The sequence below is a fragment of the Melospiza melodia genome, unplaced genomic scaffold (assembly GCF_035770615.1).
Source record: "Melospiza melodia melodia isolate bMelMel2 unplaced genomic scaffold, bMelMel2.pri scaffold_32, whole genome shotgun sequence".
NCBI lineage: Eukaryota > Metazoa > Chordata > Aves > Passeriformes > Passerellidae > Melospiza > Melospiza melodia.
The window spans coordinates 5,450,571-5,477,745 of record NW_026948638.1 but is presented as its reverse complement, the minus strand read 5'-3'; the positions used below and the strand labels follow the sequence as shown (position 1 = coordinate 5,477,745).

Below are 27,175 nucleotides of genomic sequence, written 5' to 3'. Positions count from 1 at the left end.
ATGCAGAGCAACTTTTCTTTGCTCTCCCAGTCTTTTCGACTGAACCGGTATGCTTTTCTTTTTTTTTTCTTTTTCCGGGAGCCTTGCTCCCCCACCCTTCTGTTGAGGATGCTCTCCCAGTCTTTTCGACTGAACCGGTATGCTTTTCCAGCAATACCCTTGCCGACGAGAGCAGCTTTAACGCTGTCTCGTCTTTTTTGTCGTTAAGAAATATCAGTGCCTATTGATTTCCTGCCAAAACCCCACTTCGAATAGCAGGCATGTTTCGGCCAGTGGGTAATTAAGCCTTGCCCACAACAATAACTGTTTTAATTCTTTCTTTGGGATCGCTTCTGTGTGTGCTTGAGCCACGCCTTGTAAGGCGGACAAAATTTCCCGTTGTTGTTGGGAGAGTGTGCAATTATGTTCTTATATTTTGACCTTCTCACCGAATCTGTCGTCAGAGCTGTCCGAAGCCTCCCGTCTCTGTCCAGCAGGTCACAGGAGAAGAATCCAGAGGCGCCTTCCGGTTCCGATCCGGGCTGCTCTGCTACGAACTGTCTTCGGTAGAAGCTGAGAGATGTAATTCTCAGTGACTGCTGTTTTTTGCAGACTCCTCTGGCTGTTTTTCTTTCTCTTCTTCTTTTTCTTTTTTCTTCAGGCTTCTCTCCTCAGGAGCTATCAGTGCTCTCCTGGGAATTCGTCCTAGATTGGAGCTGCCCTCTTTGCTTTTCAGTTCTTGAGCTTCAGCTCTTCAGGGCTGATCCCCCCCCGAAAGGGTTTGGTGGGGAGTAGCCCAAGCAGGGAACGCCAGATGTCGGAGTTTCATTTTTCTCTTTGTTACTGTTTTATGGTTGATTTATGTTTGCTGGTTGTCGGTTTCTCTTCCCGGCTGATTTATGTCCGGAGATAGCTCAGGGATGCCACTTGCTCGGTTTCTCGGCTGTTTCAAAGACTTGGAAAGGCCCAGGGTGGCCTTGGACAGCCCGGCGCTTCAAAGGACGAGGAGAGACTTCTGATCTTGTTTCGGTCTTGGTGTTTATTAATTGTTTATCTAAAAGATTTTCTTTCAGCCCGACAGAGGTCTGCACAGCAGTCAGCCATGGGCACACTCCCGAGCCTCCGGGGCGGTCACTTATCTTTATACCTAAAGTTACGTGTACAATATTTATGATTTTTCTCCAATACCTTCTACTCTTATTAACCAGTGCACCTTTAGTAAAGACCAATCCCAAAGTGCCACCATCACCACAGAAGATGGAGGCCAAGAAGAAGAAGAAGAAGGACAGGACACGCCCCAATTCCTCCATCTTACTTCTCTAGACCCCCCTGTACAGAAATCCTAAACCCTGTGTATTATACTCTAACTAACTTATCCCTTCACCATTCACCCCAGTGAAATCCTCCCAGTCCTCATACAGGTGTCATCTCCTGTGTAGGATCAAAGTCCTGTCACCAGACACTTCTGGCAACATTCCAGGACTCCTGAGCCCCCCAAGGGTGGTCTTGGTTGCTCTGCACCCTCATCCTGAGGTGCTGAGATCCCACACTTGGCATTCCTGCCAGGCAGGGCTATCCATGGAAATGGGGTGTCCAAGCTTCCCTGGCACCTGTGGGGCTGTGGGCAAAGCAGTCCATGGGAAAGGGGAATGAGCTGAGCCCCCTCCCTGAGATCCCATCATGGGCACAGCCGGGGATCTCCTTGCTGTGCCCTTCCAAGCTCTGAGCTGCCCTCCTGGGTGCAAATCTGTGCCAGAGCCTCTGGAAGTTCCCTGAATGTCCCACGGGGAAGGGCAGAGCTGCCACAGCTGAGGAAATGCTGTTGGGTTTGCCAAGGGAGCCGTGAGTGTCCTTGGCACAAAGAGGTGCTGAGACCTTGCCTAGAGACCTTTAGGGAGGGTGAGACATTCAGGGATCCCTCTGCTCTGGGCAGTATCTGGTTTATCCCAGGCTGACCCCGGAGTGTGACTGTGCTCTGATTGCAGCCTAAGGTGCAAAGCCAGAGTAGCTGGGAACAAGCCCATCCAGCCCCTCACCTTCCCTGAGCCACAGGGAATCCTTTGCCTCTCTCATCTCTAAGTGGCAAACTCTGAGTGCAGCAGGAATGCTTGGGATTTCTGACCTCAGAGAGCTAGGAATGATGTGTGGGTAGGAAAAAAATTCCTTAAACCAGCTCCTGCTATCCATGCCCTAAAAAACTTGGAATGCAGATGCTATTGAGCCTGTCTGCATTAGAAGCAATTCCTCTGTCAAATCCTGAATATCCAGCCTTGTCCCTCTGCCACATGGCCACAAACTCAGGGCAGTAGGGCAGGGATGGCTCCTTGAGGGCCCCCATGCACAAGCCTGGCGTCTCCTGGCACACTCAGCCAGCAAAACTGGAGCTCAGGCAGGGACCTGGGTGAAGGTTTTCCAGAGCAGGAACAAGGGTGGGTGAGTCCCAGTGGGACAGGCTATAGGGAATGGCCCAGGTTTGGCTCAGAGCAGCTTCTCCTGACTATTACAGGGTCCTGAGTGGGTCGCTGGGGGTGAGAGAAAGACGAAAATGTTGTTTCTTGATCAGAAGGCTGGACTTATTGATATATGATATATAATACATTATGACTATACTAAATAGAATAAAGAGAGAAGTTGCAGAGGCTCCTAGCTAAGAATAGAAAGAAAGAATCTATAACAAAGTTGTGTCCAGGGACTCAGTCCCTAGCTTGCACTTGTGATTGGCCCTTAATTAAGAACATGGGAACAACAACCAATCACCAATCAAAATAGGTGCATCCTATTGCATGCCACAGCAGCTGATAACAATTGTTTACATTCTCTTCTGACGCCTCTGCCTTCCAGAAGACGCAGAAATCTGAAAGAAAGGATTTCTGTGAAAAAAATGTCTGCGACACCTGACTTGTCACTGTCCTTTCTCCATGAACAGGTCCCCTGTTCAGCCCCAGCAAATGTCCAACAGCAGCTCCATCAGGCATTTCCTCCTGCTGGCATTGGCAGACACGCGGCAGCTGCAGCTCCTGCAATTCTGCCTCTTGCTCAGCATCTCCCTGGCTGCCCTCCTGGCCAACGGCCTCATCATCAGCGCCGTAGCCTGCGGCCACCACCTGCACACACCCATGTTCTTCTTCCTGCTCAACCTGGCCCTCAGCGACCTGGGCTCCATCTGCACCACTGTCCCCAAAGCCATGCACAATTCCCTCTGGGACACCAGGAACATCTCCTACTCAGGATGTGCTGCTCAGCTCTTTTTCTTTATGTTCTTCATGTCAGCAGAGTATTTCCTCCTGACCATCATGTGCTACGACCACTACGTGTCCATCTGCAAACCCCTGCACTACGGGACCCTCCTGGGCAGCAGAGCTTGTGCCCACATGGCAGCAGCTGCCTGGGTCAGTGCCTTTCTCAATGCTCTCATGCACACAGCCAATACATTTTCCCTACCCCTATGCCATGGCAATGCCGTGGGCCAGTTCTTCTGTGAAATCCCCCCGATCCTCAAGCTCTCCTGCTCCAAATCCTACCTCAGGGAACTTGAGATCATTGCAGTTAGTGTCTGTTTGGTATTTGGCTGTTTTGTGTTTATTGTTGTTACCTATGTACAGATTTTCAGGGCTGTGCTAAGGATCCCCTCTGAGCAGGGAAGACACAAAGCCTTTTCCACCTGCCTCCCTCACTTGGCTGTGGTTTCCTTGTTTGTCAGCACTTCAGCATTTGCTTACCTGAAGCCCCCCTCCATGTCCTCCCCATCCCTGGATCTGGCCCTGTCAGTTCTGTACTCGGTGGTGCCTCCAGCCCTGAACCCCCTCATCTACAGCCTGAGGAACAAGGAGCTCAAGACTGACATGTCGAGACTGATGACTGATGACAGAAACATTAAACTGTGGGTCAATTTCTGCAAATCACTTGTAATAAAACGCATTTTTGATACTTCTTGTTGGTTTCATTTTGGAGATCTGTTTTCTTTGTTTTAATTTTTTCATATTGTCAACAAAGTAAAGCCATTCCTTGTGCCATTTCTCATTTTGTTTCTCTCCACTTTCCCTGTAGCCACAGACTCTGTCAATGAGGGGCTGCGCTCTTGGTAGCTTTAAATGAACTAAAAAATCTCCCAGCAAAGATTTCTGCAGAGATGCCCTTTTGTTGCCTTCTCTGGAGCTGCTGTGTGCAGAGCTGGGGGCAGATCAGTGCTGGCACAGCAGCTGTGCCCAGCAGCAGCAGCACTTGGTGTTGCCAGTGCTGCTGCCGTGGCCCTGCCCCACTGCCTGGTAGCCCTGGTGTTGCTGCAGGGCCTGAGTGCTCTCGGGGCCGGGCACAGCCCTGGGGGTGGCAGTGCCGGGGCTGCAGCAGGGACAGGCCAAGTAATATAATTAATTCGTAATATAAATAATTTGTAATATAAATAATCTTTGATAGTTCTTTTGGCTTTGCTCTTTTTTCCCCCTGTGTTTTAGTTTTTCAATATTGTCCATAATATAAAACCATTGTTTCTGCCATTTCTCATTTTGTTTTTCTCCACCTTCCCTGGAGCCACTGACTGTGTCAATGGGAGCTGTGCTGTGGGTGGCTTTAATAGAACTAAAGGATGTCCCAGCAGAGTTTTCTGTAGAGATGCCCTTTTGTTGCCTTCTCTGGAGCTGCAGCAGCAATGTCTGTGTGCAGAGCTGGGGACAGATCAGCACTGAGTACAGCAGCCCTGCTCCTGCATGCCACACCATTCCTGATCCAGGCCAGGAGCCATTGGCCTTCTTGCCCACCTGGGCACACTGCTGGCTCATGTCCAGCCTGCTGTCTATCAGTCCCTGCAGGTCCCTTTCTGCCTGGCTGCTCTCCAGCCACTCTGTCTCCAGCCTGTAGCACTGCAGGGGTTGTGGCCAAATTGCAGGACCCGGCACTGGGACTTGTTTAACCTCACCTTGTTGGATCCAGCCTCTCCAGGGCCCTGTGCAGAGCCTTCCTGCCCTCCAGCAGATCAACACTCACATCCAGTTTGGTGTCATCTGAAAAGTCATCTGTCCTTGGTTCCATGGGGCCCCTCAGTGTCACAATGGCCTCTTGGTTACACATGGCCCTGCACTGTCACACTGGTCTCCTTGGTTCCAAAAGGCCCCAAAGTTTGGCAGTTGACCCCTTGGTTCTGTGGGACTTCACAGTGTCATAATGTGCTCGTTGGTGCTGCAGTTCCACCTCATTGGTGCTGCAGTGGGCCCTTGTTTCCACAAGGCCACATAGTGTCACAACATTCTTCCAGATTCCTTGAGGCCCCATCGTGTCACAGTGGCCCATTGGTTACACAGGATCTGGCAGTGTCACAATGTCCCCTTGTTCTACTGGGCCCTGGAGTCTCCCAATGGTCTCCTTCGTTTTGCAGTGCCAAAATGGTGAAACCCCTTGGTTACACAAGGCCCTGCAGTGTCACAATGGTCTCTGTGGTTCCATGAGGACCCAGAGTGTCACGATGCACTCCCTGGGTCCATTTGGCTCCAAAGCATCACAGTGTACCCCTGGGGCTGCACGGTGTCACCATGGTCTTCTTAGTTCCATGAGGCCCTGCAGTGTCACAATGGCCCCAGAGTGTCCCAATCATCACAGAATGACAGAATAAAATAGGCTGGAAAAGACCTTTGAGATGATCAAGCCCAACCAATACCCTAATACTGCCTTGTCACCCAGACCATGGCACTAAGTGCGACTGGAGAGGGACAGTGACTCTGCCACCTCCCCCCTGGCCAGCCCATTCCAATGCCCACTCACCCTTTCTGTGAAGAACTTCTTTTTACTGCCCAGCCTGGGCCTCCCCTGGTGCAGCTTAAGGCTGTGTCTTCTTGTCCTGCACTCCAGCAGATCCACACTCACACCCAACTTGGTGCCATCTGCAATTTGTGAATGGTGGACTCAATCCCCTCAGCCAGATCATCAGTGAAGATATTAAACAGGACGGGGCCCAACACAGATCCCTGGGGGACACCACCAGTGCCTGGAACACCAGCTGGGTGCAGCACCATCCCCACCACTCTCTGGGCCCAGCCTCCAGCCAGCTCTTAAATCTCTCAGCAAGGAGAGAACCTGCCCAAGCAGTGGGCTGCAGCTTTTCCAGGCAATTCGGTGGCTCATGGTTTTAAAGGCTTTGAAGTCCAGTATCCACAGACTGTCCTGCATCCACAGGTGAGTCACCAGGTCATAAAAGGAGACCAGGTTGGTCAGGCAGGACCTGCCACCCCTAAATCCACGCTGGCTGGCTCTGACCCCTCGGCCATCCTGTGGGCGCCCTGTGATGGCACTCAAGGTGATCTGTTCCATAACCTTGCCAGGCACCCAGGTCAGGCTGACAGGCCTGGAGTTCCCCAGCTCCTCCTTCCAGCCCTTCTTGGGGATGGGCTCACATTGGCACCTCCAGTCCTCTGGGCCCTCCCTGCTGAGCCAGTACTGATGGTAAATGATGGAGAGCAGCTTGGGGAGCTCATCCACAGCTCCCTCATCCCCCTGGGATGGATCCCATCTGATCCCACACACCTGTGAGCATCTGAGTGGCTCAACAGGTCACCAGCTTCTTCCTTCTGGATTAGAGAACAGGAGGCTGTTCTTCTCCCTGTGCACATCTACCAGCTCAGGAGAACACTTGTCCTGAGGACAGCCTGTCCTAATATCGAAAATTGAGACAAACAAGCTGTTAAGTATCTCCGCCTTTTCTTTATCTCTAGTTACTATATTCCCACTGCATCCAATAAAAAGGAGAGGTTCTCCTTATCCCGTGTTTTGCTATTAAGTTGTTTTATAGAAACATTTTCTATTATTTTTTGCAGAAGTGACCAGGTTAATCTCTAAGTGATCTTTCACCTCTCAACTTTTCTTTCTGCATAACCAAACAACATCCTTAAACACTTCCTAAGTTGCTTGGCCTTCTGTCAAAAATTTATGCACTGTCTTTTTTCCCCCTGAGTTCCCACAAAAGCTCCATGGGCAGCCAGGCCAGTCATTTTCCTCTCTAGCTCATCTTTTCCCATACTGGGACAGGCTGCTCTTTCCCCCTTAGGATTACTTTCTTGAAATGTGTCCATCCTTCCTGGACCCCTTGTTTTTAAGGCTGTTTCCCTTAAAATAATCAGGACCTGATTTGGTACTCCCCAAATCTGCATCCTAAATAGGCCAAAGTCTGCCCTTCCTAATTCCAGTGTAGAAGTTTTGCTGCTGCCCCTCCTTCTTTCACAGAACATTGAAAACTTGATTATTTCATGGTCACTGTACTCCAGGCAACCTCTGAGCCCCACACCTGCCACCAGCCCTTCTCTGTTTGTGAACAGCAGCAGACAGAGCTTTCCTTGGCATGGGAGTGTTACCAAAAATTTGGTAAAAAAGAAAACTCCTTAACCCCAATGGAGCATTAAGAAGCAGCATTCTTTATTCAGCTGGATGCATGGGAAATAGCTCCTCCCAAAGCCCTGCAGGCTGAGTACAGGAAAGTTTCTGTTTGTATTCCATATTTTGCACATATATTCATTGATTTTCCCAGATTAAACATACCTATGATAAATTTTCCCCAAAATCATTAACATATTTCCCCTCCCCTTTTGCATGCATTCTTCTGTCCTTGGGGGTCTCTCTGGTGGTCTCTGGTGGTTGTGGACCCCAATGTTCCCGTGGGCCTGGCAGACCTGGCAGGACACTGAGGCTGGTGAACTTGCTGTTCCCCTTCTCACACAATGAGCATTACATGGCTTCCATAGGCCTGGGGTTTTGGAGAACAAGCTCCAGGTGTTAGCTCACCTGGTGTAGACAATTTATTCTCTGGTAGCATGAGGTCACAGAGTGGGCTATGACGTCACAGAGTGCAGTATGTAAGGTTATTGAGCAGGTTTGACATCATAGACATCATCACAGAGCAGACTGTGAGACCACAGGGCAGAGATCTGACATCACAGAGCAGAATATTACATCACAGATTTGGCTGTGAGAGACCAGTTGTGTGACATTAGAGAATGGGCTGTGACATCACAGAGCAGGCTGTGACATCCCAGTGGGACTGTGTGACATCCCAGCAGGACTGTGTCAGGTCACTGGGTTGGTCACTCCGCCCCAGCTCCCCCTCACCCCAGCAGGGTCCCTGTCCCCCGGGATCCTCCCCAGCCCACCTGGAGCCACAGCCTCCACCAAAGGATGTTCCACAGGATCCACCCCAGAGCCTGACATGGGGACAAGGGGCCAGGGCTGTGTGACCAGGACATCAAGGACGTGGGTTAGCCAGGTCACTGTGGCCTGGTTTTGGTTCCCCAGGGCAGGAAAGATGTCTGGCAGCTGGAGCAGGGTCTGGGAAGGGCCTCCAAGGTGGGGCTGGAGCCCTTGGGCTGTGAGCAGAGGCTGAGGGAGCTGGGCTGGTCCAGCCTGGAGCAGGGAAGGCTGAGGGGCTCCTCATGCCAGCCTGGCAGTGCCAGCAAGGAGGGGATGGAGAACACAGAGCCAGGCTCTTCACAGGGGGGCCTGGTGGGAGACAAAAGCCAATGGGTAGAAGGGGAACGAGGGGAGATCAGCCAGGACAGGAGGAGATGAAATGAGTCAGGCTGGTTTCAGCATTTCCTCAACACCAAGAGCAGCCTGACCTCCCTTCTCCATCCACCACTGGCAGCTTTCCAAATCACGAATTGTTTGAGCTATTTTGCCCCCACTCCAGGCTGAGCATCCTGATACAAGAACTTAATTATATTTATATCTATCACAGAACCACATTGTGATCCCAGGGCAGGACCTGGCCCTTGGCCTTGGTGAACCTCATCCCATTGTCGTGGGCCCATGGCTCCAGCCTGGCAGATCCCTCTCTAGAGCTTCCTGCCCTCCAGCACAGCCACACTCCCTCCCAGCTTGGGCTCACCTGGGAACTGACTGAGGGTGCCCTCGATGGCCTCATCCAGATCAGCAATAAATAGATTTCACTGACCGGGCCACAGTTCTGAGCCCTGGGGACACCTCTGGATGTGACTCCATTCATCAGCTTCTCTAAATTCCGGGGGATGGATGAGGGAACTGGTGGGGATGGGGTAGGGACAAAGTCTGATTGATTGTCAGCCATGAAGGGTCTTGATTTTCATATTTATTCAGTCTGCATTAGAAGGTTCAGAGGATCAACATCAATTTGACATTGCTGGTATCAATCTATAAACCAGAAAAGAAAACAGGACAAAAAAATTCTTTCTTCATTTTTTTTGATGTAGTATATTCACTTTCAATAAACTTCAGAAATCTCTCTAAATAGGCACAGAAGAATTTAAAACTTAGAATTATTCTCAGGCGCTTTTCTTTTTTGGGTGTTTTTGCACTAATGTTTGTGAGCTTTTCTCACTGAATTCCTGAACTGAATGAAGAGGTCCAGAAAGAAGAAACCTCTGGAGTAAGTAAATTCATCAGCAACCTGCATGTGGCTGAGGATCCATCCCCATCAGAGCAGCAATGAACAGAAATGAGCACAGCTTTGTGTCAGTCCCAGCTTTGGCATGGGCCCTGGGCCTGCGGCAGGAGCAGCTCTTGAGGGCCCCAAGGCCAGGGCTCTTGTGCTGCTCTGGGCAGATGGGATGGCAGCAGGGGCTGCAGAGCTCTCAGCACCTCAGCCCGAGGGGAGCAGGGCAGCCAGGGAGCCTCCTTTGGCCTTGGCCAAGATTCTTCCCCCATTGCTGGGGCTGAGTCCTGTGGCAGCTGCAGCTGCTGCTGTGCCCTTGCCAGGGGCTGAGGCCGTGGGCCAGTGCCCAGAGCAGCCTGGCCTGAGCAGAGCTGTGGGGCCAGAGCTGGCTGGACTGGGCTGGGGAGAGGCCCTTGGTGCTGCCCAGAGCTCAGGGCAGCTGGCAGAGCTTGCAGGGAGCTGGGCTGGGCTCAGAGAGCTTGGCCCAGAAACCGTCAGTGTCCATCTCAGCCTGGCTGAGTGTGCAGGGGCAGGACTCAGGCCAGGCCTTGTGGGGCAGGGCCAGCACCTGTGCAAGGCATTGCAAACAGGCAAGTGGCCCAGAGAGAAGGCTTCTCTGTGTCCTTGGTGGCATGGACAGAGCAGGGAGGGGGCCCAGGACATTTGTCAGTGCCAGCCTCTGTGCCCAGCCCTTGGCAGCCCTGGCTGCTGAGCCCAGCTTTGGCCTGGGCTGAGTTTGGCCCAGCTCCATCCTCCTGCGGGACTCAGGGCCTGTTCCCAGCCATGGCCAGCCCTGGCTGCCTCTCTGCTGGCCCAGAGAGTGGCAGAGCCCAGGGCAGGGCTGTCTTTGCAGCCCCAGAGGTGCCACAGGCTCTGTAGGAGCTGGCAGAGGCTGCCCAGCAGGGAGGCCATGGGGCACAGAACCCCAAGGCTGCTGTGGGCACCACGGCACAGGGGCTGTTCCCAGCCGCAATGCTCCTGGCCTGGGCTGGGCCTGCACAGGGGCTGGGCCACCATGGCTGGGCCAGCAAAGGGCCACAAAGGGGCCACGCAGCCGCTGCCAGGGCTGACAGCAAGGCCAGACACACACAGGGAATTGCTGAGCATGGCCTGTGCTGGCCAGGCCTCACTGTGCCAAACGCAGAGCTCAGCTGCCCTTGGGGGCTGCAGGAACAGTCCAGAGCCCAAAGAGCCTCCATGGCTGTGCTGGAGACCAAGGCTGCAGGAGGGAAATGCAGGGCTGCTGCGGGATGGGGAGGGCATTGAATTCCAGCACACACCTCAGCTCTCTGATGATCCCGGCACCGTGCTGGGCCCTGTTTCAGTAGGAGCAGAGCAGATGTTGATGGGACAGGAGCCCTGCAGGGCTGTCAGGGACCTGCAGCTTGCAAGGTGCTCTGCTCTCCCTCAGGTGCTCTTGGAGAGATGTAATCCCAGCTGGGCACCTCAGGGCACAAGTGGCCCTGCCTTTTCATGGGCACACAGCTGATGTCTGCCTGGAAAGGGGCACAGGTGTTAATACCTGTTAGTTTCATCATATACAGGCACAACTTTATCATCTGGGTCATTTGAGTACTGTTAAGAAATGGCAAAGTTTTCCCACCAGGAACAGGGTTTTCCTGGAGGTGTACAGATGGCAGGAGAAGAAATACTGATCTTGCTTTCTACTGGTGTCACCAGTATCCATTCTATTATATAAATCTCTCTTTTCCATTTGGGGTTTCAAGCTCTCCTTTTGAAATGGCCATGTCTGAGGACATCTCTTCACTAGACGAGCTGGATATTTATGCTTCCCATTGCTCCCAGATTTCCTCATCCAGATGCTCTCTGGTCATGCCTCTCAACTGACTGGCTTCATGCTTTGAGCTGCAGGAAGTTGCCCAGTCATTCCAAAGTGCAAATAAATATATCAATAATCAACATCTTTATGGTGTTTATATCTATCACAGAAGTGCCTTTTCTTATGTCTTTGTCTAAAACTGTTCCCGTACAGAAATCCCTTGGGGATGGTGGACATGTCAGATGCGGCTGGGACATCATGGAGAACTCTCTTTGCTGCAATGTTAAACTGTATCCTCTTCAAATTGTGTTTTTTTGGCAAGAAACTTTTCTGTGCCCCTGAATGTCACCAGTTCCTGAGCCCAAAGGACACAAACCTGATAAGTTGTGGTTCCCACTGCAGGGGCTCTGCACAGGAGAGCTCTTCATCCCCTTTCATTTTTTTCCTCCCTCTGGGCATGGAGGGAGCTCCTGACTTCAGCGTGGGACTCGTGTGTGCAAAAGAGCAAATCTGGGCAGAATTGGGGCAGGAAGGGTTTGGGGGGACCTTGGGATCTGTGCTGGGCACAGAAGGTGTTTTCCACTGCTCTGAGACTGTCTGCTGTGGAAAGTGGATTTAATATACAGCAGAGGAATGACTTTTACATTTGATAGAGCCATGCCTTCCCTTGGCTTTGTTGGCTGACAAGAAATGAACATTCCTCTGTGTCTCGGGCAGCTCCTTCTCCAAGGAAAGCAGGTGGGAGTTGGAGCCAAGGCGCTGAAAGCTGCAGGTGCAGCCTGGGCTGGAGGGAGCTCAGATTTGCACAAGGCTGCTCTGAGTGCCAGGGCTTGAATGGGGGAAATGGTGGGGTGGGGGTAGGGACAGAGTCTGATTGCTTGTCAGCCATGAAGGTTCTTGACTTTCATATCTATTCCAACTGCATGAGGAGGTACTTGGATTCAGTGTCAGCTGGAGATTGCACGTATCAATAAATTGACAGGGGAAAAACCCCTAAATTTGGCCTAAGTAATCTTTTCTCACTGTCTTTTTAGATAGAATCTATTCACCTTGAAAAGGCTCCTGGAATTCATCTAATTAACCACAAAAATTTGAAAATTAAAATCAAATTATTCCCAGAGGCTTGGCTTGTTAAGGTGTTCTTAATGTTTATGAACCCTGGGACACTGAATTCCTGCACTCAAGAGTTGAAGGCTGAACAAGCCTCTGGAGCAGTGAAATTCAGCAGCAGCCTCCAAGTTGCTGAGGATGTCAGCAGCCCCCACTGAGGCCATCCCTGCCCAGAGACCGTGGGGGAATGGGCAGACAAGGAGAGCGTCCCTGGGGCTGGGGCAGCACAACTCAGAGGCAGCAGCGGCTCCAGCTGGGCAATGGAGCGTGGAATGTGGCTGGGAAAGCCCTGCCTGGGCTGGGCCAAGCAGGACACACAAGCCCTGACTCCCATCCAGTAAAAAACTTTCTCAATGAGAGAATCAAAAGGAATTGCAATTGTTTGTTTCCTCTGAGTTGGATGCAGTGCAGAAATTCTGACAAGAGATCATCAAGAGCTCAAAAGAACAAGACAGCTTTTACTAATTATATTAGAAAATTATGGAAACTTGGCAAATGGTTTAATATGACTTTCTTTAAAAAAAAAAAAACCCACTTATCAAAGCTTTAAATTGGGCCATTCACCTTCACAAACTCTAAGCCTGTGCAGTTTTAAGTTACTCAAGATTTGCAAGAGAACAGAAATAGCAGAAATATACACAGAAAGAGAAAAACAAAAAACATATACAGAAGCACCCACACTGCTCCCAAGTCCTGGATTCCAGCAGTGTTCAGATGGAAATTCCAAGAGGAGGTAGGGTCAAGATGTGTGCTTGCCTTGTGGTCAGCCTTCAATACCCCTTGGTTTCCCTGGGCCCTTCCCTCATTGGGCTCATTTGGTCCCTCAGGAGCTGGGCTGGGGCTGCAGAGGTTGCTGTGGAGCATTGCCTGTGCTGTGCCAGGGACTGGCAGACACTGCTGGGCTGGGATGGAGGCTCTGGGGGGATTGGGGCTCCAGGGCACAGCAGCATTGGAGTTCCAGGGAGTGCAAGGCTGGACCTGCCCCTTCCTCCTTTGTGCAAAAACGTTTTGAGCCAACAATCTCCTCCAATCTCTCACAACAGGGAATGTTGGAGGTGAAATCCCAATTCTGTCCTTGGGTGCCTGGAGGAGAAGGACAGTTCTATTCCACAGGAAGGAAAACACAGGGCTCCAGTGTTCGGAAGGCAGCTGAGAGCCTCACAAGGCCAAGGCCTGGCAGACTTGTCAATAAGGGCAGATTTTGTCTGGGACCAGTCTTTGAATTGAAGGAATTTTGGAGGTGGAAGGCCGGTCTTGGCCATGGGCACCTGGAGAAGCAGGACAGTTCTTTCCACAGGAAGGAAAGCATGGAGCCTTCCCCAGTATTTTGGGGACAGATGGGAAGTGACCCTCATGAAACCACTGGCAGCCAGTCTTGTCCTGGCAATATTCCTATTGGAACAATATCTGGATATAGGGAAATTTGGAGGTGAAATCCCAATTCTGGCCATGGGTGCCTGGCGGAAAAGAACAGTTCTTTTCCATTGGGAAGGAAAGCACAGAGTACCAGTGTTTCAGAAGCAGATGACAAGAGAGTCTTAATGTTCCAAGGTCAGCTGGACCAGTCAGGCGGCCCCTGGGAGGCCAAACCAGCAAGACCTGTTCCATCTTCCCTTGGTTTTATGGGGCCCCATAGTGTCACAATGGTGCCTTGGATCCGTGAGGCCCCACAGTGCCACAATGGTGTTACATGGCTTTGCAAGGGTTCCTCAGGGGTGAAGAGATGGACGAGAATCTTGGCTTCATGATCAGAAGGCTGGATTTATTAATTCATGATATATAATACATTATGACTATACTAAAAGGAATAGAGAGAAAAGTTCAGAAGCTGCTAAGCTAAGAAAAGAATAGGAATAGCAATAAACAAGAGGGCTCTCTGTGAATCTGTCCGAGAGAGCTTGGTCCTGATTGGCCCTTAATTGTAAACATGGACCATGGGCCAATCATAGGTGCACCTGCTACATTCCACAGCAGCAGATAACAATTGTTTACATTTTTGTTCTCAGGCCTCAGCTTCCCAGAAGAGGAAAAATCCCAAAGAAAGGATTTTTATGAAAAAATATCAGTGACATACTGCTGTCTTGTTTCCATGGGGTCCAGCAGTGTCACAATGTCCCCTCGGCTCCACAAGGCCCTGAAGTCTCAGAATGGTCCCACTGATTCCATGAGGCCTTGCATTGTCACAATGGCCCCACTGATTCCATGAGGCCTTGCAGTGTCACTGTTGTCTCCATGGTTCCCCAGGCCCCAAAATGTCACGTGACTCCTCTGTTCCACGAGGCCAGCAATGTCACAATGGACCATAGGACCCTGGGGATTTGCAGTGTCACAATGGTCTCCTTTGGCTCCACAGTGTCACAATGGACCATTGATGACATGAGGGCCTGCAATGTCACACTGGACCTTTGGTACCAGGCAGCCCTGCAGTGTCACAAAGGCCTCTTGTTTTCACGAGGCCCCACAGTATCACAATGGTCCTCTTGGTTCTGTGGCGACCTCCAGGGTCACAATGGTCTCACTGGTTCCATGAGGCCTCACAGTGACACAATGCTTTGGTTATTCCATGGGGCCTCAAAGTGTCACAATGGTCTCCATGATTCCATGGTGCCCCTCGGTGTCACAATGGTTTCCTGCATTCCATGAGGCTGTAAAGTGTCCTAATGATCTCTCCACGGTTCCATGAGGCCCTGCAATGTCACAGTTTGGACCCTTGGCTCTGTGGAGTCTTGCAGTGTCACAATGGCCCCTTGGTTCCATGACACCCCAAAGTGTCATAATGGTCTCCACAGTTTGAGGACTCCCGGCAGTGTCACAATGGACCCTTGTTTTGATGGCGCCTCTCAGTGTCACAATGAACCCTACATTTCATGGAGCCAAACAGTGTCAGGACAGTCCCCTTGGTTCCATGAGGCTCAGCAATGTCACAGTGGTCTCCATGATTCCATGAGGTTCCACAGTGTCACAATGGTCCCGTGGTCTCACAGGGCACCACCGTGTCACAATGGTCCCTTTATCTCACAGGGCCCCACAGTGTCACAATCGACCCTTTGTCTCACAGGGCCCCACAGGGTCACAGTGGTCCCTTGGTCTCACAGGGCCCCACAGTGTCACAATGGTCCCTTGGTTCCATGGCCCTGTGCTGCTGCATTCCCCCCTCCCCTTCTCAGGCCACGCTGCCAGCTGAGAAATGCTCCTTTGGGCTCAGCCTTGGCCAGCAGCCCCTGGGCTCAGCTCCTCTGCAGCTCATCACAAACACTGTCTGCTCCAGCCACTCCTGCTGCCCAACCAGCTCCTGGTTTCTCTAGGAGCAGCCCTGGGAACTGTTTGTGTTCCCTCAGTGGCACAACATCCCTGTTATCACCCTGCCAAAGAAAGCTGTTGGTGCCAAGTGCAGCCAGGATGAACCATTGCTGGGACTGAAGCCCCTCTCTTGGGGCCCTGCACTCAGCGCGCCAAAAGGAGCCCTTGGAGCTCTCCTGGGCCAGCGACTCCCTCTGAGTGGGGCCTCTCCCAGCCGGGAACTCTCCCGTTTGCTGCACTTGGGGATCCCGAACAACGACGGAGCCTGGGCCGGTCCCCCCACTCCTCCAGGCTCAACCCTTTGCCCTTTGCTGGGGAGATGGCAAAGCATCCACAGGGAGCAGTTCCTGCCCTCAGGGGAATTTCTCACAGGTGCCTTGCACTGACTCTTTGTGTCTGTGTGCACACAGGAGTGCCTGTGCTGGGGAAATGTGGCAGAAATGCTGCTCTGTGAGGGGCTTGAGTGCCTTGGATAGCTGAGTCAGTCAGGCCTGTAAGTGAGGTTAAGTCATGAGGTCTAAGCTAAGTCAAATGCTTCTAAGAGTTGTTCCTTTGCTACGTATGTTAAATATAACTTATAAGCTAAGTTGAATATTGTTAAGTTTTATTCCTCTGTTAAATTTCTAACATAGGTTTTAAGTTAGGTTAAATACTGTTAAGTGCTGTTCTTTTGCTAAATTGTGCAGTTGACTGTATCAGTTAAAATTAAGGTATGAGATAAGTCCTGTTAAGTTTGAGCTCTGTTAAGCTTTTAGGCCGCATTCCTTTTATCCTTGCCCTCACTGTCCTTGTGTCTCGCACACACACAGGGACTGTTCTCAGTTCATTTCTGGTTTGATTGCCTGGATCTGGTTTGGTTTTGTTGTTGCTTTGTTTCCTTGGTGTGCCTGAAGTGTCCAGTCAGGAGCAGAGTGACTCTTGCCAAGGAACTTTGTGCTGCTTGAAATAAACAGGGCCAGGAGACTTCTTCTCCTTTTAACGCCTTTATTAAAAGTGATCAGCTCAGAATTGGGCAGCTCGGCAGGGCTGCAGTCCCCGTCATCTCTCCCACGGCGACTCAGAGGAGGACGACATGCGCAGCTTTGTCCACCAGAGACAGAGCTGGGGGTCCGGTCCTCATGGGAGCCTTTAGGGCATCAGCATCCTCCGATGTTGGATTGGTCTCAGTCTCACTTCCTCCCAGACCCGGCCCGGGGGCTCTCGATCACAGGGTGAGGAACAAGGAAGGTTTTCAGCATCTCTGCAGGCCCAGCACTCCGCTCCTCTCGTCCAGACATCACTCCAGTCTCTCAACTCTTAGCTGGCTCGTTGTTTTTGGGGTTTTCTGAGTGCATTCGGAGCAGGGGTCCCACACAGCATGCTGGTCCTTGGAGTATTTTGCACATCCCTCCCCTCCAAAGTCTCTTCTCCTCACTGTTAGGGAGGTCCCCACCCTTCACTGTCTCAGAGCAGGGCCATTACCTCGCCCCAGCCAGGGCTTTCACTGATACAAAAACAACCATTAACAACAGCGACCCGTAACTACCATAACACAGGCAGAACCCCAGCAGCAACAGTGGTAACCTTTTTCTCACAGAAAAAATCAACAGAATTTTTGTTCATAACAGTCCCCCCTCTTTCTCTTTGATTGAGCTTAAATTTTAAGCTCGCATCAACTCACAATTTTTGATTCATGGGTCTCCTATTTAATTTCTTGAATCGACTGTAAATTTCTTGTGCACTTTGGTAATCACGGTTACTTAACTTTGTCACTTTCCTAGGTTTTTTTAGGTTGGTCTGCGCGGCAAATGCTGTTTTAGTGAAACAGACAAATAAGCACAGTAAAAAGAGCAATCCTCCAAGTATACACACAGTGAGGAAAATTACTCTTCCCCACACATCCTTTTTGAAAATCTCCGGGTTCTCCCACCAACTGGAATCAAGTGGTTTGGGTGCAAAAATGAGAAATTTGTAACACAAAAAAAAAGGGGGGGGGGGGGGATTTGGGTCCGAAAAAGGGAAATTTGGGACTAAAAAGGGAAATTTGGAATCAAATGGAGAATTTGGGGCCAAGAATGGAGAATTTGTACTGAAAATGGGAGAATTTGGGTCCAAAAAAGGGAAATTTGTACCAAAAAAGGAGAATTTGGGTCTAAAAGGAGAATCTGGGTGCTCAGGTGGGAAGATTGGGATCCAAAAGGGAAATTTGGGCTGAAAAAAGGGAAATTTTGGGCTCAAAAAGGAGAATTTGGGTCTAAAAGGGGAATTTGGGTGCTCAGGTGAGAAGTCTGGATCTAAAAGGGGGAATTTTAGTCTAAAAAAGGGAAAAATTGGACCAAAGAAGGAGAATTTGGGGCCAAAAAGGGAAATTGGGGACTGAAAAAGGAGAATTTGTGTCCAGGAAGGGAAAGTTTGGGATTAAAAATGGGAATTTGGGTGCTCAGGTGGGAAGTTTGGTGTCAAAAATGGGAATTTGGGCAATTTTGGGTGTCCCAAGGGGGAAATTTGGGGGATTTGGGGGGGATTTGGGGTGTCCTGAGGGATAATTCAGGGGATTTGGGGGAATTTGAGGGAATTTGGGAGGGTTTTGGAGGATTTTGAGGGGTTTTTGGGTGTCCTGAGGGGGAATTTGAGCGGGATTTTGGATGTCTTGAGGGGGGAATTTGGGGAAGAATTTGGGGCATTTTGGGAGAACTTGGGGGATTTGGGGCATCCTGAGGGGGAATTTTGGGGGGAATTTGAGGGAATTTGGGTGTCCTAAGGGGTTTTTTAATGGGATTCAGGTTTCCTGAGGAGAGAATTTGGGAAATTTTGGGGAAATTGGGGGAATTTTAGGGAAATTTGGTGGAGTTTATGGGAATTTGGGGGATTTGGGGGGGAATTTGGGCATCCTGAGTGGGAAATTTCGGGCATTTTTGGGGAGTTTGGGTGTTCTGAGGGAGAATTTGGGTGATTTTGGATGTTCTGAGGGGGAGTTTGGGGGGAATTTGGGGACTTTGGGGATTTTGAGGGATTTTAGGTGTCCTGAGGGGAGGATTTGGGAGAATTTGGGGGTTCTGAGAGGGAATTTTGGGGGATTTGAGAGGAATTTGGGGGATTTTTGTTGTCCTGATGGGGGAATTTGGGTTATTTTGGGAGGAATTTGGGGGATTTTGAGAAAATTTGGGGGATCTTGTGGAGATATTTTTTTGGATTTTGGGTATCCTGAGAGGCGAATTTGAGGGGATTTGGGAGAATTTGAGTATTCTGAGAGGGAATTTTGGGGGAATTTGGGGCATTTTGGAGGATTTGGGGGGAATTTGGGTGTCCTGAGGGGGAATTGGGGGAATTTGAGAGGAAATTGTGGCACTTTTGTTCTCCTGAGGGGGAATTTGGGAAAATTTGGAGATTTTGGGTGGAATTTGGGGGATTTTAGGTGTCCGGAGGGGGAATTTTGGGCATTTTTGGGGAATTTGGGTGTCCTGAGGGGGGAATTTGGGAGATTTGGGGGAAATTGGGGGATTTGGGGAAATTTGGGGGATTTTGGGGGAATTTGGAGGATTTTGGGCATCCTGAGTGGAAATTTTGGTGCATTTTTGTGGATTTTGGGTGTCCTGAGGGGAAATTTGGGGGATTTTGGAGGAATTTGGGGGAGAATCTGGGGAATTTTGGAGGATTTTTGATGTCTTGAGGGGGAATTTGAGGGAATTTAGAGAATTTTGGGGGAGTTTGAGGGATTTGGGGCAATTTGGAAAATTTGGGGCATCCTGAGGGGGAATTTGGGGCGTTTTGGGGGATTTTTGGTTTCCTGAGGGAGGAATTTGTGGATTTTGGGGGAATTTGGGAGATTTTTCTTGTCCTGAGGGGGAATTTGGGTTATTTTGGAGAATTTTGGGGGAATTTGGGAGTCCTGAGGGGATAATTGGGGAAATTTGGAGAATTTGGGGGAAAATTTGGAGGATTTTGGGGCATTCTGGGTGTCCTGAGGGGGAATTTGTGGATTTTGGGGCAATTTGGGGGATCATGAGGGGGAAATTTGGGAGATTTTGAGGAAATTGGGGGATTTGGGGGAAATCTGGGGCATTTTGGGAGGTTTTGGGTGTCCTGAGGGGAAATTTGGGGATTCTGGGGGGAATTTGATGGGGGGATTTCGGGGGGGACTCTGATGGCGGAATCTGGGCTTTGGGGGAATTTGGAGGATTTTGGGGGGGATTTGGGGGATTTTGGGGATCCTGAGGGGGAATTTGGGGAATTTTGGGGGGAATTTGTGGGATTTTGAGTGTCCTGAGGTGGCAATTTTGGGATTTTAGAGGAATTTTGGGGTGTCCTGAGGGGGGAATTTGGCAGGAAATTTCGGGTGCCCTGAGGAGAGGAATTTGGGGGGGGGGGAATTTTAAGGATTTTGGGGGGATTTTGGGGGAGTTTGCTTGTCCTGAGGGGGGATTTGGGATAATTTGTGGGATTTTGTGGGATTTTATAGGATTCTGTGTAATTTTCCCCTCAGAAAGTGTCCCCGGCCGGGCTCCCCACACGCTCGGCCCACCCCGCCCGCTTCTCCCCCGGTGACAAATTCTCGCGGCACCGCCTGGTCCTGAAACGGAGATTCGGGGTCCTGCCCACCCAGCGGGGCCGGGCCCTGCTCTGAGGGACCCCAAAAACCCCCCAAAACCCCCAAAATCCTCCCAAAAACCCCCGGTGGAGGAGATGGAGTTCAGTCAAACGCGCTGAGCTGAACTCGACGGGAGGGAGGGGTTAAACAGGGGGAAATTGCGAATATTAAAGGATTTGGGAGCTCGGAGGTGTCTGAGTGTTGGTGGTCAAAGAAATTTGGGGTTTTTTCGTTGTTTTGGGGGGTTTTTGTGGTGTGGGAGGGAATTAACGGCGATCTGTGGGGCGCGGGGGGTGATGGGAGTTGGAGGCGCGGATATAATGGAGATTTAGGCACGGGTATAATAGGGCTCAATGGGGCGTGGGGGATGATGGGAGATGTAGACGCGGGTATTATAGGGATCTATAGGGCGTGAGGGATGATGGGAGTTGGAGGCGCGGATATAATGAGCTCTATGGAGCGCGGGGCATGACGGGACCTGTAGGCCCGGCTGCATTAGGGTCTATTGGGCCGCCGGGCATGACGGGAGCTGTAGGCTCGGCTCCATTAGCGTCTATAAGGCCGCGGTGCTTGATGGGAGTTGAAGGCTAAAAGTTTCTAAAATGGCACCGCCTCCAGGCCCCGCCCCAGTGTCGTGTTCCCAGGCACTGATTAGTCTCAGCAAGTGACGGGCGGGAGAGTCAGCCAATGGCAGGCGGCGGAGGCGGGAACAGGCCCTTTAACCCTCCAGTGCCTCCCAGTCCCTCCCAGTTCATCTCAGTCCATCCCAGTATCGCTCCCAGTACATCCCAGTTTGCCCCAGTGCCTCCCAGTATCTCCCAGTCTGTCCCAGTTCATCCCAATCTGTCCCAGTTCATCCCAATCTGTCCCAGTACAGCCCCCATGCCCTTCCAGGCCCTCCCAGTCCATTCTTTGATCACTCCCAGTACATCCCAGTACAGACCAGTCCATCCCAGTATCACTCCCAGTCGCTCCCAGTCCCTCCCAGTTCATCCCAGTATCACTTCCAGTATGTCCGAGTTTGCCCCAGTCCCCTCCCAGTATGTCCCAGTCCCTCCCAGTCTGTCCCAGTATGCCCCAGTTTGTCCCAGTCCCTCCCCTGCCCCTCCTCAGCTCTGCCCCTGCCCCTTCTATGACCACGCCCCTTCTTTCCTTGGCCACGCCCTTTCTTTCCTTGGCACCGCCCCTCCATTGGCCCCGCCCCCTCCCGGTTCCCCCTCCCCCATTTCCAGTTCCAGCGGCTGCTCTGGGAAGGTGTGTGGGGCCCCAGTTTATCCCAGTAACTCCCAGTAACTCTCAGTAACTCCCAGTTACTCCCCAGTAACTCCTAGTAACCCCCCAGTAACTTCCCAGTAACTCCCAGTAACTCCCAGTTCATCCCAGTAATTCCCAGTAACCCCCCCAGTGCTCCCCAGTCCCTCCCAGCAACTCCCAGTCTATCCCAGTCCCCCCCAGTTTGTCCCAGTTTGTTCCAGTCCCGCCCTGCTCAGGAATCCCAGTGACTCACCTGGCCCCAGTCCCCTCCCAGTATAACCCAGTTCCCTCCCAGTCCCTCCCAGTCCCCTCCTGTCCCCCCCAGTTTGTCCCAATCCCTTCCCAGTTCCCCGGTTTGTTCCAGTTCCCTCCCAGTATCCCCCAGTTTGTCCCAGTCTGTCCCATTCCCTCCTCTCAGTATCCCTCAATTGCCTCCCAGTGCACCCCCAATCCCTCCCAGTATAAACCAGTATCTGCCAGTCCCCTCCCAGTCCCTCCCAGTATAAACCAGTCCCTCCCAGTCCCTCCCAGTTTGTCATAATCTCCTCCCAGTATCCCTCAATCCCCTCCCAGTCCCTCCCAGTCTGTCCCAGTCCCTCCCAGTTTGTCCCTCCAGTTCTCCCTTCATCCATTCCCAGTTCCCCCCAGTCCCTTCCAGTGTCCCTCCAGTTTGTCCCAGTTCCCTCCCAGTATATCCCAGTCCATCCCAATTCTCCCCCAGTTGCCCCAATTCCCTCCCAGTTCCCTTCCAGTTTGTCCCAGTAACCCCAAAACCATCCCAGTTCCCTCCCAGTATGACCCAGTGCTGTCCGAGTCCACTCCAGTCCCTCCCAGTCCATCCCAGTCCATCCCAGTTCCCTCCCAGTATGACCCAGTCCCTCCCAGTGCCCTCCCAGTATAAACCAGTCCCCTTCCAGTTTGTCCCAATACCCTCCCAGTATAACCCAGTCACTCCCAGTCCATCCCAGTCCCTCCCAGTTTATCCCAGTCCCTCCCAGTATAACACAATCACTCCCAATTCTCCCTCAGTCCCTCCCAGTTCCCCTCAGTGCCTCCCAGTTTGTCCCAGTTCCCCTTCCCAGTATCCCCCAGTTTGTCCCAGTCTGTCCCATTCCCTCCTCCCAGTATCCCTCAATTCCCTCCCAGTCCCTTCCAGTATAAATCAGTGTCTGCCAGTCTGTCCCAGTTCCCTCCCAGTCCCTCCCAGTCCATCCCAGTTCATCCCAGTCCATCCCAGTCTCTCCCAGTCCCTCCCAGTTTGTCCCAGTTCCTCCCAGTTCCTCCCAGTCCCTCCCAGTCCCTCCCAGTTCCCTCCCAGTCCATCCCAGTCTGTCCCAGTTCCCTCAAAGGTCACGGAATGGAGCGAGAGCGTCTGCGGGCACTGGTGATACTGGGAGGTACTGGGACAAACTGGGAGGGCACTAGGACAGACTGGGAGGGAACTGGGATGAACTGGGAGGGAACTCGGATGAACTGGGAGGGACTGGGATGGACTGGGAGGGACTGGGAGGGAACTGAGGGAGAATTGGGAGGGACTGGGAGATACTGGTTTATACTGGGAGGGGGCTGGGACAAACTGGGAGGGACTGGTTTATACTGGGAGGGAACTGGGGGGAACTGCGTCATACTGGGAGGGACTGGGACAAACTGGGGATACTGGTTTATATTGGGAGGGAGGGTCTGTACTGTCCATACTGGTCTATACTGGTCCATACTGGTCCATACTGGCGAGTAAGAAGCCAGTGTATATGTATTGTATAAGTGGCCTTGCCCTGATCCTAGTTGTTCTAAATGTGCTGCAGATGTGATGTCCTTAATTGGGCGGCAGCTGTGGCTAATGAAGATAATTGGGATAAAAGGGGGTGGGTTGGCTGGTCAGGGAAAGCCTTGGAGGAGCTGTGTTGAAGAAGCAGGAACAACACTGCTGTGAAGAGCTGCTTGTGTGTAAAACCACCCAGACGTTATGGGACTCTAGAACTATGATAACAATAATATGAATACAACAAGTGGTGACCCCGAAACGATAGAAGATAGGACAGCCGAGAGCTGTGGCAGCCTGAGAGCTGGGACTCTAGAAATGTAATAACAACACCTTCTGCTGTGAAAACTGACAATGATCCTGCTTACGCATTGCAAAAGGTGCGGCAGTTCCTGCAGTTGTGGGTTGTCTCGCACAAGTTTGGTATCCCTCATTCTCCGACTGGTCAAGCTATTGTAGAATGCGCTCATGGTACTCTGAAGAGGGTTCTTCAAAAACAAAAATGGGGAATGCAGGGTGAAACCCCGCGCAGTCAGTTGGCAAAAGCTTTGTGCACAATCAAATCATCTCACCATGCCGCAGAACTCAAATAATCCTGTCGTTTTGATCACCATCACTTGTTGCAGGCAGCGGACGAGGCACAGCAGCCTCAAGCAAAGTTTCAGGTTTGGAATTTAGTCACCAAACAGTGGGAAGGTCCTTATGATCTTATTGCTTTGGGGCGCGGGTATGCTTGTGTATCCACACATACTGGGGTACAGTGGTTACCTTCGAAATGTGTTTGCCCTGACCTGCGACCGCAGAGACAGAATCCAGCTGATGAGCAAGATGGAAACCGTGACCAACCTGAAAGGCATCAAGCAGGTGAATCATTGAGTGATGACTCGGATGCAGATGATGAGAGTGATCGCTCTGATGATTCCTCTGCAAATGGACACTAAACATTGTTCATGTTTTCTTTTTCATATTGTTCATTTTCTTTTCTCTTTTTCTTTATTAAATGGAAAAGGGTGAGATGTCACCCTGTTTTTTTAAGATTTTCTAAGCCGTCTGATGTTGACATTCTTGTAGTGATCTTTCTCACACACTTTCTATAAATAACTCATTGTTTTGCACTCTTTTATGGAGGAGGACAAAGTTGATGGACTGTTGGTTTTACCAGTGTCATTGGAGAGGTGTCACTGCCACCCTCCAATCCGCTGTCACTTTTGGAAAACTATAAATGTTGGAGTCAGAAAATGAACTTCCCCTTTTTTCTTCACCATGAGAACAATGGTGTGAGCTTGTGTTCTTTCGTGTCCTATAGTGACACTCCTGGGCCAGCGACTCCCTCTGAGTGGGGCCTCTCCCAGCCGGGAACTCTCCCGTTTGCTGCACTTGGGGATCCCCAACAACGACGGAGCCTGGGCCGATCCCCCCACTCCTCAAGGGTAACCCTTCACCTGCTGGAGAGATGACAAAGGATCAACAGTGAGCACTGCCTGCCCTCAAGGGAATTTCTCACAGGTGCCTTGCACTGACTCTTTGTTTCTGTGTGCACACAGGAGTGCATGTGCTGGGGAAATGCAGAAGAAATTCTGCTCTCTGAGGGGCTTGAGTGCCTTGGATAGCTGAGTCAGTCAGGCCTGTATGTAAGGTTAAGTCACAAGGCCTAAGTAAAGTAAAATGCTGCTATAAGTTGTTATTTTGCTAAGTTGTTAAGTTTAAGTTATTAGCTAAGTTAAATATTTTTAAGTGTTATTCCTCTGTTAAATTTCTAAGTCATAGGTTTTAAGTAAGGTCAAGTAATGTTAAGTGCTGTTCTTTTGCTAAATTGTGAAGTTGAAGGTATCATTTATGGTTAAGTCCTATTAAGTTTGATCTCTGTAAGCTTTTGGCCCATATTCCTTGTATCCTTGCTCTCACTGTCCTTGTGTCACACACACACAGAGACAGTTCTCAGTTCATTTCTGGTTTGATTGCCTGGATTTGGTTTGGTTTTGTTGTTGCTTTGTTTCCTTGGTGTGCCTGAAGTGTCCAGTCAGGAGCAGAGTGACTCTTGCCACTAAAATTTATGCTGCTGTCCCTTAATATTAAATCTGGTTTTTGCTGATCCCTTGCTGGGGACTTTTTCAGCACTCTCAAGCCCTTTTTTGTACCATGGTGAAGGAGCCCTGGCCCAGACTCTTGCCCTGGGGGACACGGGGATGCTGCCGGGGGGTCCCTGTCCCCCTGTCCCACCCCCAGGGCCCCGTCCCCCTGGCCCCGTGTGAGGCCCTGCGGTCGATCTCGTGGAACATCCTCTGGGGGAGGCTGCGGGACTGGGGGCGGGGGGACCCGGGGGGACAGGGGACCCCGCTGTGCACGAGCAGGGTTGGACTGCTCTGGGGGGGAGCTGTGAGGGGGGCTTGGGCAGAGTGACCTCCCAGGGGACCTCACACTGCCCCTGTGATGTGACATTGCCCCTGTGATGTCACACTGCCAGCTCTGTGACCTCACACAGCCCCTGTAATATGACACAGCTCCTGTGATTTCACACAGCTGTCTCTTTGATATCATACTACCCTTGTGACATCACAACACCCCCTTTGATGTCACATGGACTTCTCTGTAATGTCACACTGCCCCTGTGATGTCACAAAGCCTCCAAAGATGACACAAAGCCCATGTGATGTCACAGAGCCAACTCTATGATGTCACCCTGTGATGTCATACAGTGCTGCAATGTCACAGAAGACTGCAATGTCACAAAGTCACCATGTGATGTCACTCTCTATTCTCTGATGTCGCAGTCTTCTCTATGATGTTACACAACCACCTTGTGATGTCACAACCTACTCTCTGATGCCACAGAGCCACCCTCTATGATGGCAGATTCTGCTCTATGGCCTCACACCCTACTTTTTGCCATCACAGCCAGCTCTGTGATCTCACAAACCCCTCAAGAACTCAGGTACATGGAAACACTGAAGTTTCTTGTATTTTGAAGAGATCCTTGTCAGGACACAACAAACAAAATGTCCCCATGTTCCAGTCAGAGCAGAACACTGGAGGCAGTGATGACAGCTGGGGACAAACAAGGCAAAGGTCCCTCTGGTGCTAGCAAACCTGGATGTGTTTGAGGAATGCAAAGGCCAAGGCCTGAGCCCCAGCCCCTGGCCAGGCAGATCCTCCCTCCTTGCTCAGGGGTCTTCCCAGGATGGGCACTGGCATGTGGGGATGTGCAATGGCAAGGGCAGGAGCATGGGGCGGCCCCTGCCAGGCTGCTGAGCAGGGACAAGGAGGCACTGAGGCCCCAGGCCTGCAAGGGTCACTTGTCTCCTGCTCCTGCCTCAGGCCCAGGGCCAGCAGCCATGGCCAAAGTGCTGCCCAAGTTGGCTCTGTCAGGGCTGTCTTGCAGCTGCTGCCCATCCCTGTGCCCTGTGCAGCCCAGGCTGTGCTACGTTGTCGCTGCCCTGCGCCTCTGTCCCTGCAGGCTGTCGGCATCCCCCAGCTGCCCCACCCAGCTGGGCCCTTCCTGTGCTGACATCTCTGCCTCCTGCCTGCCTCTGCCTGCCCACACAAAGCCTTGGGCTTATTTTCAAAAGGGTTAATTCAATTTTTACTGTGCCTGTGAGCTTTCAGCTGAGAAACAAGGCATTCAGGGCCTGCTTTCCCAACAGGAATGGTTGGAAGAGAAGATGAAGACATCTGGCTGAAGAATGTAGTGATAGAAAAATCAAGGACTGAATCTGGGAATTTGGGGTTGGTTTTATGGAAATGGGTAAATTTTAATATACACATAGTGATTGTATATAAGCAATACACTGGTAGAATCACATGTCCACATAAGTAGTTATCACCCGCTGGACCTTAGGCCTGAATAAATGATGCTCTCTTAAACACCAAATTAGTGTTAAGGTGTCTTATTCTGATATTGTGGACATTTGGTGACAGCAGAGGCTGACAGAACCAAGGACTCAGCTGTGACACTTGGAACCCCATGGAACAAAGGGTCCATTGTGATGCAGTGGAACCCCATGGAACAAAAAGCGCATTGTATCAGAGCAAGGCCTCGTACAACCC

At 51.2% G+C, this 27,175-nt stretch overlaps 1 protein-coding gene across 1 annotated transcript in view; it reads left to right on the top strand.

Annotated features, from left to right (window-relative positions):
* Positions 1-3,308: 3,308 nt before the first annotated feature.
* Positions 3,309-27,175, top strand: part of LOC134434113 (olfactory receptor 14J1-like) — a gene marked incomplete at its 5' end in the record, with an annotated part of 41,106 nt that continues 17,239 nt past the window's right edge. Inside the window, one exon of the mRNA XM_063182806.1 lies at positions 3,309-3,770. Within this exon, the coding sequence (XP_063038876.1) occupies positions 3,309-3,770 (462 nt within the window). The remainder of the gene's footprint in view (positions 3,771-27,175) is intronic.